Consider the following 12,473-nt stretch of genomic DNA (forward strand, 5'->3'; position numbering starts at 1 on the left):
CCCTATCGATAACTTAAATTTTATTCGTGGTTACTAGTAAAAATCTGACAGCATCCAATTTTTTCTCCACAGAGAAGACACACTTGCGCCGAAATATTAGATCGTTGGCTTTATATATCGGAGACCCGGGTTCAATCCACATGGAATGTGTGATGATAAAGATGACTCGGGGAGTTCTAAAGAATTCTTCACGCTTCATCTATCATCGTTCTACAAATTGTCCCCTTGAATAATGGTAATAAAAATAACTTTCGCACATTAAAAGAGGTAGGAAAAAGAACTTTGTGATTGTTTTTAATGCAGAAGTATTCGTTTTCCCATTGCTGTTTGAACTGGTATTTTCCGAACGACATTGCGTTGAATTCCACCACTAGATAGTTTTTACGAACCCGCTCTACCTGATCATGTGATTGATGGAAAGGATGAAATGATGTAATCCACCTTGTGGCCTATGCCACAACTGGCGGTCAGTTTTGCGTCTCTTACGGGTTCAGCAATAAAGGCTGGTTCACAATAAACCGGAAATGATAATCGGAACGAAAACGAAAACGGTAAAATTGTTAAAATATGTACATTTAAATGTGAGCATTCACAATTAACGAAAAGCTTGACGGAGCCCGGGATCGGGAACAGAGAGTTGGCCAAGTTTCAACTTTGGCGTTCACGTTTCCGATCACAGCCCACTAGATTCATTCTATTGCCATCTAAAAGCTATTTTGTCGTCGTATATTTTGTAGCAAGAAGACCGTGACATAACCTATTCATTATTTTGTTCTGTGCTGTGCATCATGGAGCAAGTTTTATTTGATGAGATTCTAATAGTGAGTGTTGAGGAAAATCCTCACGTTTACGATAAGCGGCGCGCCTCGTATAAAGATGAGAAATAGCTGCATCTTTGAACACCGATCGTAAGTGAATCATATTTTTTTACTGCATTGGTTGTATTACACACTACATATTCATGCTTCAATCCAATAACTACTGTTGTGTTCATTTTTGTTCTATTACAAATGTTTCTTCTCTGATTATTTTACGTCATGGTAGACTTAAAACAGGTTTTGATAATGAAGATGCATGGGCATATTTATAGTACCGTACCTAATGAAATGTTTCAGTTGAAATTTCGAAGTTAGTTAACCTGTGTTTATGTTGGCTGCCTTGTACTCATGAAAGAACGCCATTGATCAATTTTACACAAATAACATCAGAATGCGTAATATCGACTTTGCATATCGTTATTGACATGCATATCGATATGCATAGTCGTCTACGTTCTCGGTTTATTGTGAATCAAAAATTTTCATATTCACGTCCTCTGCTTCTCGTTTTCATTCTGGTTCTCGTTCCCGGTTTATTGTGAACCAGCCTTTACTTGATTTTCCGTGATTCTTTTCTGCTATGAAGTTAAGTACACAGAGACCTTAGTAGTTCAGTTGAGCTATGACGTCACCTATTACCCCAACGTCCTTTCTTGTTGTAATACCGAGAAAACATTCAGTCCTTTCTCAATCTCACCGAAACATTCACCTTTCCCATTCCCGCCAAAACTCATTCCTAGTCTGTACAACTCCAACGATTAGGGTGTCTTTCTCATCTCTCCTTATTCTTTTTCCCCCACTTCAAGATAAAGGTAAAGCCAACAGTTGTAACTGCATCTTTTGAAAGAGCATCGCTTTGTTCCCTATTCAGAATCATAGAATATTCTTATGAGTAGGGACCGGATTTTTAGGTTTTTAAAAAGACCATTTTAGGTGAAATAGGTTTTTTTTTAGTTTTATGTCCACCCTGTGAAAGGGGTCGCAAATGCATCCTTACAGTTAGGCTAGTCTTAAAAATAAACATATATTTATTAAGGCAACATGGACCACGAAACTGACCTTTTCAAGAACCAAACTATTTATCAAAATTTATAAGATTCGAAATTTTTGCTCCTTTCCCTTTAACATTATTTGTACTTTCAATAAATTATTGTAACAATTATCATTTTATATCTAATATAATTTGCCTTGATATAACTACATAAATTTCAATTTTCAATAGATAAAAGGTACAGTACACACACAACTTTTGGATTAAATTTTGTTAAAACTTGACCAAGAATTATTTTAAAAAGTAACAAACAAGCAAACAAAACAACATTATTTACTGGTACTGTTGCTGGTTGCAATATATGACCAAATACTTTTCAAGATTCTCGACTGAGAAGTTTTTTTCTATTATCTCTCAAAAATACATCTGAAGGACGAAAAGGTTCTTTTGACAGCACATGACGTCATAGGCGCAAATTTCATCGCTGCCACTGCAGCAGGTACCCATGGTAACTGACAATTGAGGCTTTTCCCCTGCAGAATGGTGCACACATTTTTCATTTTTCAAACCCTGGATTCCTCTGCAATACTTTCTTCAGTTTTAATGTGTCGGCTTCACCCACAGGTCCTGGTACTTGTTTCTGTAGAAGCGAGTCAATGACACGAATTGCATCTTTCAGTTGTAGCGACGAAGATTCCAAGTACTCAATATATTTTGGAAGGTCACTGAAATGTGCCTTGAGGAAAGCAAGGGAGTCATACATGTTGTCACTGCTAAGTACAGATTTTGCTTTAGGGATTGAGACAGCCTCCTCCACGTCGAGAGAGTTCTTGTCTCTCTCTCTATCTCTCTCTCTCTCTTTCTGTTTTGAAATGTATTGATGTTTCTCTCAAAATAAAAAAAAATCAATATATCATCATCATCATCATCTTCAAATAAGTATTAGGCCTCTCGAATGGCCTGTTACGTCTTCTCACAATTGATCTCGCCATCTCTTTCTAGGTCTTCCCAGCGATCTTCTTCCTCTAGGCATGTACTGTAGAGCAGCTTTTGTCATGCGTGTTTCAGGCATTCGGTCTACATGTTGTATCCAGTTAGTTCTGTAATTGTTAATCGTCTGGATTAAACTTTCCATTTTTAGCTCCTTCCTTATATCTTCATTTCTCTTCTTATCCATCAAGGTGTAACCTGCCACATATCTCAAGAACTTCATTTCGCTGGCTACAATTCTACGTTCTTGATCTTTTCTTAATGTCCAACTCTCACCGCCATAAAGGAATGCTGGTAGAACCATAACTTTGTAAAATTTTAATAAAGTTTCCTTCCTCACTGTTCTGCCCAATAAAAAAAATAATATAATTGTACAACAAGTAAATACATTTAAATATTTAGGCTGCAATGTGACTTACAAGGCAAACTCAGAGATTGAAACTAAAATCAATGTTTTTAATCATTTTTGCGGAAAAATCAATATATAACGCAGTAAATACAGGATAACTGTCATCAACAATGATTTAAGTATTTTTAGGTACTAAGATCCAATTTAGGTTTTTTTTAGATTCAACAGAATTCACATATACGACTCCTACGATAATGATTCCGAAAAGTATTGAAGAAATTACAAGTTCAGAAGCAAGAAAAAAAATTAGGTAAAAACCTACAAATCCGATCTCTAGTTATGGGCATATAGTAGAACCTCGATTATCCGTCACCCTATTAACCGACTGACAGGTTATGCGACTGTCTTTCCTTGCTTTTTTTTTTTTTTTTTTGCTAGAGAAATATCTGAAGTACTGTACGTTACATTAGCACTTTATTTTTTATAGAGAAGGTATTATAAGACTTTACCTTTACACAGTATGGTCTACTCTTCGAATTGTCGTACTGTAGGCTATAACTTCTATATGAAATGCCTTCCACGATATCAAAAGAAATAGTGTTGTGCTAAGTATAAAAAGTGTAAATAACTCAGTGGTTTGGGGAACGATAAACTGTGACTGATCCCAGAATACGAGGTTGGAGTCACAACTGTGTGAATTTAATAAAAATCAAGGAAAATAACGTGTATATATATACGGAAACCTACAACATGAAACCTTCACAAATAGCCATTACAAGCAGTTTTTTGCCCTTAAAAACCCGTTGTTAACAGACCTAAATTAGTGAACTTCTGATTCACTACCTACAGTGTTCAATATAAGGCCATAGAGGAAATTACGAAAGTGTAAGCATTATTCACTAAATTTACGAAAATCTTTTATGGTGCAGATTATCCGATTTTTTTCGATTAACTCTTCAGCCCATCACCTTCATTACTGCGGATAACGGAGATTATAGTGTATCGTACTGGTTCGTAATGTCGTCTGTCTGTCTATCTAGGGTTCCCAGACATATTGGAAAAAAATATGGGACACCTCACTTTTCTCTGAGTAAGTTTAGTATGCGCACCCATCAAATATGCCAATCTTTCAAAGTGTGTGTGTAGCAAAGTTTACTACACACACACTTTACTAACTAACTAAGGGTAAGCAAACAAATAGTAAACAGAATTGTTAGGGAGCATATTTGCATATAATCTTTACGTAGCTTCTTTATGTAAGTTGCCTTAAAATTGCTTTTAGTAAGTTATTACAGAAATAGCTACAAAATACACCACGTTACTCACGTGACAATATTCTTATTAATCAATCCGCCATGGCCTTGCCATATTTCTCTGAAGAATGAATTTCATTTAACAAATGTTTATGTTGAAGAATTATGTATGAAAGCAGCACAATCCTCACTGAAGAATCATTTGACTGTTTTTACAGATTACTTATTTTTCTCGTCAGTCCATAGAGCGTTCATGCGAGAAAGTAATCTTTCGACACACGCATTTGTTCCAGGGATAGACATAATGAACTCCACTCCCCTCTTCAAATTTGAGAGTTCTCCTTCAGTACTTTTAAAAAGATCCACCCAGACTTCATCTAAACGTTTGGTGTTGCCATCACTCGCCTTGAGAAATTAATAACCCACAATAATATTGTTTCATAATAGTCCATCTACAGTTACCTGCAATGATGAAGTGCGATGTTTGTAACTTGTAATACAGAATAGACATTGCAACTTTTCCGTTTTTCCTCAGTTTAGAACTCTAAAATACGGGAGGAAAGCTGATCCGAAGACTTTTCTCGGGACAACGGGACGCATTAGCGAAAAACTGGACGATCCCGTATTTTACGGGACGTCTGGGAACCTTATTCTGGTCTCTACTCCATTTACCAGTCTGTCCCTTTTCCGTAGGACAGAGTTGTCAACATTTCACAAGAAGTAGGGATATGAATGGAGTGCAAAGTGCGAGGAGAAGGTGGGATAAATATAATGAACAAAACATCATAACTGGAAAATGTTGGATATTCGAAAAAAAAAAAGTGTTTTATTTACATGTCGTGTTTCAATTGTTTACGCAAGAACTGTATACAGGCACTCCGATCCACACTTTATTCAATGTACAGGTACCTCATACTTAAACAGAGGGGTGAAGCATTCAGATAGAGAAGCGTCGGATGGGACTAGAAGTGTACATGGAGATGGTGACAGCTTTGTATTCAGCTTGACAGATGACGGCTGCACCGCACTAGCGCCGCCCCCACCGCAGCGGCTGGCCCACGGGCCGCAGGGTGCCGCGCGTCTCCGCAGACACGAAGTCCAGCTCCGGGATCATGGACACGAGCGGGGCGCGCGGCGGGTAGCGGCCCACCAGGCTGCTGAACCCCATGCTGAAGGGCTTCCAGCGGGACAGCACAGATAGCGCCCTCTTGCTGGGCCTGCTACCTGCAACGACGATAATAATGATAATAATAATAATAATAATAATAATAATAATAATAATAATAATAATAATAATAGTTGTTTAGTCAACTGTCCGAAGACAGGTCTGAACCTCACAAGTGATACCAACAAGGTACCACTCGAGGCAACTAGGCCCGGAGATAATGGGGTAGTGTGGCCAGTTTCTTTCCCCCTCCATTGTATACAACGCCGATTAGCTACATATTACACTACTCAGTCTTCAGATGTATACAAAAAAAATCGTCAAGTGAGATATACTGCCTGATAATAGATATACGTTCAGACAAAATCTCAATCAGAGATAATAATAATAGTAATAATAATAATAATAATAATAATAATAATAATAATAATAAATGGGCTTCGATCTCAGTTGGTGACGAGATTTGCTCATTGCTAGACTTCCATAACGGCCCCGAGATTCACTTTGCCTCCTATCAAATGAGGGGAAAAAAAAAAAAACTCAAAAGTCTTCAGAAAAACTCTAGCAATCTTAGGTTGTCTATCACACATATAGACCTAACTCCGCCATCGCCGGCACTAGAACTCGGGTCCGCGGTCGCTGAAAACCAGAGCTCTGCTGGGCGACTTACCAAGGCGGCCTAAATGTAAACTGCATATTTTTCTGTAATATTTCTCTTGTCAGAGTTCAAACTAGACCGAATATGATGGATTTTTGAAGAGCGATGATAAAGCCCTTGGTATGGCTTCTTCTGGGAAGAAAGTAAAGCTGGGAGGCCTTTGTATTTTACGACACGTTAAAGATCCTTGTTTCTGATAGGAGCTTGGCGCAAAATTTGTGTGCCAGTTTGTTGCCTACGTTGAATATTCTGCAGTTAAATGAAATACTAATTAATTCTTTTCGACTTGGTATATTCTGGATTACTACACACTTATTACAGTTCACAGTATATGATATTAGCACAGTATTCGTAATAAAACTTGTTTATGAGAAAGACTGCGACATGAAATGTAAAAAGCAGAGCAAACCTACCCCATTAAAGGTCCCGTAAGAGCAGCAGGTTGTTAAATCTCCCAAGAGACAATCGGAACTAATCAGCAGTAGGGATATCGGTATACCTGCTAAAAGCTTTCATCCCCAAGGAAATGCCTTGCTAGTCGTCTCTGTTGAGGCCCATAGCCGGTTTGTCGAAAGATTAGATAATAATTCATCAGTATGGAACGGATTTCTAGGTGCTCAAACTCTGAGATTTATAATTTTATAAAATCCAATTTAGAACTTTTATTTATTTATTTGTTTGTTTGTTTATTTATTTATTTATTTATTCTGGTGTAGTTAAGGCCATCAGGCCTTCTCTTCCACACCACCAGAAATACAAATACAATAACAGAAATAAAAAGAAAAAAAAACACTATATACAAAGTAAAGTCACACAAAAATTTACACAGGTTGCAGTCACACAAATTTTAAATGAGTGATTAAGTATCATAATTAATTGTATCCTAACTAATTAACTAACATTAACAAGAAATTTGCGATTTTAATCTAGAGTAAAAAACACAAATCAACACTTCTAGCAATACCTAAAAAGCATTAAACAAGACAAAATTTTCCAATTTAATTTTGAATTGTGAGAAAGTCCGGCAGTCCCTGACGTCATTAGGTAACGAATTCCAGAGGCGAGGTATTTCTACAGTATAGGAAGATGAGTATAAAGACGTTCTATGATGAGGGATAGAAAGAAGTGCTTGATGTCGGTTTCGAAGAGTTGTAAGAAACTGAAAGCGCGATAACAGATAATTCGGAGTAGAAGTATGCATGATTCTAAACAGAAGAGACAGTGAATGTATTGTTCTTCGTTCCTTCAGACGCACCCATGAAAGTAACTGGAGGGAAGGTGTTATATGGTCAAATTTATGAGTATTGCAGATGAATCGTATGCACACATTATGAACACGTTGTAGTCTCTCAGCTAAGAGTGAACTTACATTAGTTAGTAAGGAATCGCAATAATCAAAATGGGGCATTACAAGCGTCTGCATAAGATTCTTTTTTAGACTAAGTGGTAGAAATTCTTTCATATGAAACAAGGAGTGAAGTTGAGAAAATATTTTTAGGAGTTTGTATAAAATTAATAATATTAATAATTCTAATTTTAGTAAATATTCTATTTTAGATGGAATTCATATACGAAGAACTGGTGCTGCCATTGAGTTCTACTGAACTGAACTAAAGATCCAAATTATATCAGTGAAAGAGACTGATTACTGGTTGGTCAGTTTCAAGCTACGACGATCATCGCTGGCGATGATCGTCAGGAAGTGGATTCTTTATCAACGTACATCGCTGTCAATTGTCATTTGTTTTGTTTCATTCTTTTCGTCTACTACAGATGGTCATGTAAAATAGTTAACACAGGTGAAGGGCTTTACAGAAAAATAAATAGGAATAAATCCAAGATTCTGAAGATACCATTTATTGTAGAAGAGGACGATGTCTGAATTCAGCATGCCTATTATAAAGGGAAGACAGGCCCCTTTTTGGTCTAGGTGTCCGATGCCCCCGTATTTTTTTTTCGGGAGTCGCAAAAATTCCACATTTTAATCAAATTTTATTTCAGAATGTAAAAATCAATAATTTCTCTAGCTGATGTTTACTTTATGAATTAGTATATATTATTTTAATGTACCGAAGTACATATGATATTTCCATGCGCCGGAGAGAATTTTTCTCCGTTCCATTACTCTTACATCGTATGATGACGCAGAATATCTGCATGGAAATATCATATGTACTTCGGTACATTAAAATAATATATATGATATGCGTAAATCACTTCGTGATTTAAGACGGCGCTTATTCCGTCGGATCCCGGCCAACTAGTCACTCATAACGAGTGCACCTCAGCACATGTGTGGACTTCGGTCCTACGTTCATAGACATCTATGACGTAGTGCAGAGGGCGGCCACTAGAGGGAGCCCAAGAGTTGGAGCTTAATCTGAGACGATTCTGTCCGACGCCGGGGTGGTATCCGGTGTGGTTTAGTGGATAAAGCATCAGCACGTAGAGCTGAAAACCCGGGTTCAAATCCCGGCGCCGGAGAGAATTTTTCTCCGTTCCATTACTCTTACATCGTATTATGAATTAGTGTTGAAATCATTATTTTTATTTGTATAAATGTTTAAAAAGTGCAGTGCAAAGTACTGTAGATAGTCATGAACAAACCGTTGTTTAAAGGCAATAGAATAGTGTTCATTCTTTGTTAAATCCCTTGATTCAATCTTACTTAATAGGCCTACATTTTTCAGTAACTTCTAACTTAAATTTCCATACAAAACCGCCCTACACTTTTACAATAATTTCAATTAGCAATAAGATGGATAGATTTATTGATATTAGTTCACAAAAGTACAAAACTTAATAATTTAACAAAAAGATGTATATACAAAAGTACATTAGAACCCCGATTATCCGTCATCCTATTAAGCGATTGGCGGATTATCCGACTGTCTATTTCTCGGACTTTTTTTCTTCAGAAATAAATAACTTATATGAAGTACTGTTTTGTACATCATATTAGTAGGTTCTACGTACGTTTTTGCTAGAGAGTGTTATTACAAGCCTTTATCGTTATATAACATTGTCTACTGTTCGAATTGCCGTTCTATAATGTAACTTATATATATAATGTCTTCCACGGATGATAACAAAAAACGTGTTGTGCTAAGTATAAAAAATGGAAATAATAGAATGGTTTGAGAAAGAGAAACTGTGGCTCATCTCGCATCAGAATACGAGATTGGAGTTACAATTGCGCGATTTAGTAAAAAAAACAAGGATAAAGTGTAAAAAAGTATGTAAATCTACAACATGAGACCTCCTTTATTCCTATCTTTCCTGAGACAGTCATTACAAAGGATTTCCGTGCCCCTTGTTGAAAACCAGACTTAAATTAGTGAACTGATCCACTACCTAGCGAGTTAAATACAAGACCATGGAGGAAATTACAAATCTTCCATGGTACGGATTATCCGATTTTTTCGATCAACCGTTCAGTCCATCCCCTTCATTACCACGGATAATAGAGGTTCTTCTGTAGTTATACATAATAAATATACAATTTCCTAAACTAATACATTTATCGCAAATCTCAATAATTTATTGGTTCAAACTTGCACTTACGTCATGTTTAAACCAATCGTGATAACCATTAAGACTTTAAACCTTAGTTATCTGCTCCTTTTCATAATTTAATTGTCAATCTATTCTAATAATAAATCTGTAGCCGAAATTTTTCTGGTAATTTTCGATTTTCCAAAAGTAATCGGTCCTAACATATATAATTAACCGCACTGAAACCGAAAATCGCTTTTTTAAATTTTTGTTTGTATGTCTGTCTGTCTGGATGTTTGTTACCTTTTCACGCGATAATGGCTGAACCGATTTATATGAAAATTGGAATATAAATTAAGTTCGTTCTAACTTAGATTTTAGGCTATATGACATTCAAAATATTTTATTTAAAAGAGGGTTATAAGGGGGCTTGAATTAAATAAATCGAAATATCTCCGTTATTATTAATTTTCACGACAAATGTTACATAACAAAAGTTTCTTTAAAAATAATTTCCGATAAGTTTTATTCTTTGCAAAATTTTGATAGGACTAATATTCAATGAGATAAATGAGTTTCAAAATTACAATAACAACGCCATTTAAGGCGGTGTAATGAAATAAAAAACAAATGACTTCGTCTATAAGGGGCCTTGGACAACAACAATCGAAAGCTATGAAACATAGCCTACAGAGAATGTTTCTGTGTTTGTATGAAGTAATATCGGAAGCTAAATTAACCGATTTGTATAATTAATTATTAATTCACCATTGGAAAGTGTAGTTTCTCTAGATGGACATAATGCTATAATGTTATTACAGTAACTTCTGAGTGAATCGAGGACAGGTAAGATTAAAATTGCTTCTTATGCACAGAAAACTTGATAGGCTATTCTGTACATTCGTTTTCTGTATTTCCTAAAATAATTTTTAGACCAAATGAGTGGTCTCTGGATCAAAATGATAATTTTTTTAATACAATTTAAATTAAGTAACATAATAAACGATTTATCCTTCTATCAAACACAAATGTTCCCTGGATCAAACGTCGTATTTTAATTATGTAATTATACAGCGGAGCGCACGGGTACGGCTAGTTAGCAATAAGATATTATCATTCTTGCACATAGAAGTGGAAATGACCAATTTTGAATGGATTGGTAATTGCAACACATACAGAGTGTTGGAAATGCCCGTTTTTGATAGAAAAAAGACAATGAAAATATTGGTATTAGTATAATATGGAATTATCCGGTTTTGATTGCAAATACTGATTTTACCACACTATTTCTCATGGTAATGACTGAATTAGGATAAAAACAGTAACATATTCAGCAACATGCCTCCCTAAACATATCGAAACCGTAAAAACCTCATGTTTTGTTTTCGTTGGAAATGACCGGTTTCGTTCGCAATTATTCTTGCATTACGTAGAAGTGAATGGTGTCCACACCTATGGAGTAACGGTCAGCGCGTCTGGCCGCGAAACCAGGTGGCCCGGGTTCGAATCCCGGTCGGGGAAAGTTACCTGGTTGAGGTTTTTTCCGGGGTTTTCCCTCAACCCAATACGAGCAAATGCTGGGTAACTTTCGGTGCTGGACCCCGGACTCATTTCACCGCCATTATCACCTTCATATCATTCAGACGAGATGTTGATACAGCGTCGTAAAATAACCCAATAAAATAAAGTGAATGGTTTCGTTGCTTCCTCGTGTGGAGTAGAGAAACATTAATACCGTGCCGACAGCTAGGCCTAATCTTATCTGGCACACCGCGGCAATAGAAGGTTTTATCAAGGATTTGTTAGTGTGTTTGGAGGTAGGACCTGCGCTTTCCTTCTGACTTTATCGCGTCAAACATTCCAGGCAACAAAGACTTGTGTGCAAATAAAGTGGCAGGAATATCAGGAGAATTCTGCTGATTATGAGCATTGCAAACCGCTGTCGTTGATTTGTGGACTGCAAGAAATGAGAGGTGTGTAAATAATGTCGATATCATCACTGAATAATTGAACAGGCCATTGATGTAAGAAAAATTAATATTATTTGAGATGCAAATGATGTTGGAAGCAGAGATTCAAGTTAAAGTTGGTTGTGTGAGGACACTTCTTGAATTCTGGGATGTTGGATGAAAATATATATATATATATATATATATATATATATATATATATATATATATATATATATATATATGTATATATATGTATTTTCTTTGTTATTGGATTCACGAGGAAAAGCAAAAACATAGTATATATTTTCCTTATATACAGAGTGTCCCACAATTCAACCGAAAACTTTTTGGGGATTGTGAAGAGGATTCAAACAAATATTTTGAGATAAGGAACTTACAGTTTACGGGTTCAAAATTCCACGCGTTGTTCATATTGTGACAGCGACGTGAGATTCGAACTCACGACCAGCGTCCCGCGAGAGAGCATATCGCGCGGGCTTCACGGGGAAAGGGGAAAGGAGCCTACACGCGAGGGAAGGCTGCGCGCGCAGCTGCTACTTAACACAGTGAATGTGGAACGACCTTCCCGACTATTCCAGAAATCCGTCGAAGTGGATTTCTCTGGAGTGCCATCTCTAGAGACGCGTGGAACCTTCGAGGCTACGTCGCTGTGGTTATAAATTACGGACGCGAAGGAACGACAGCAGTTTCAGAGTTTCCAGTTTTCAGTTATTCAGTCAGTGAGTAAGCCAGAGCAAGCAAGCCAGCCAGAGTTCGACTCGAGTGTGCGTCCGCATCTGCG

General features: G+C 36.7%; 1 protein-coding gene across 2 annotated transcripts in view; it reads right to left on the bottom strand.

Annotated features, from left to right (window-relative positions):
• Positions 1 to 5,193: 5,193 nt before the first annotated feature.
• LOC138702107 (uncharacterized) overlaps positions 5,194 to 12,473 on the bottom strand; it is a 124,846-nt gene continuing 117,566 nt past the window's right edge. For both annotated transcript variants that reach the window (XM_069829684.1, XM_069829683.1), the window contains exon 3: positions 5,194 to 5,625. In XM_069829684.1, coding sequence (XP_069685785.1) covers positions 5,429 to 5,625 — 197 coding nt within the window. In that variant the 3' untranslated portion in view covers positions 5,194 to 5,428. The remainder of the gene's footprint in view (positions 5,626 to 12,473) is intronic.

Source organism: Periplaneta americana, chromosome 6, assembly GCF_040183065.1.
Source record: "Periplaneta americana isolate PAMFEO1 chromosome 6, P.americana_PAMFEO1_priV1, whole genome shotgun sequence".
Lineage (NCBI taxonomy): Eukaryota > Metazoa > Arthropoda > Insecta > Blattodea > Blattidae > Periplaneta > Periplaneta americana.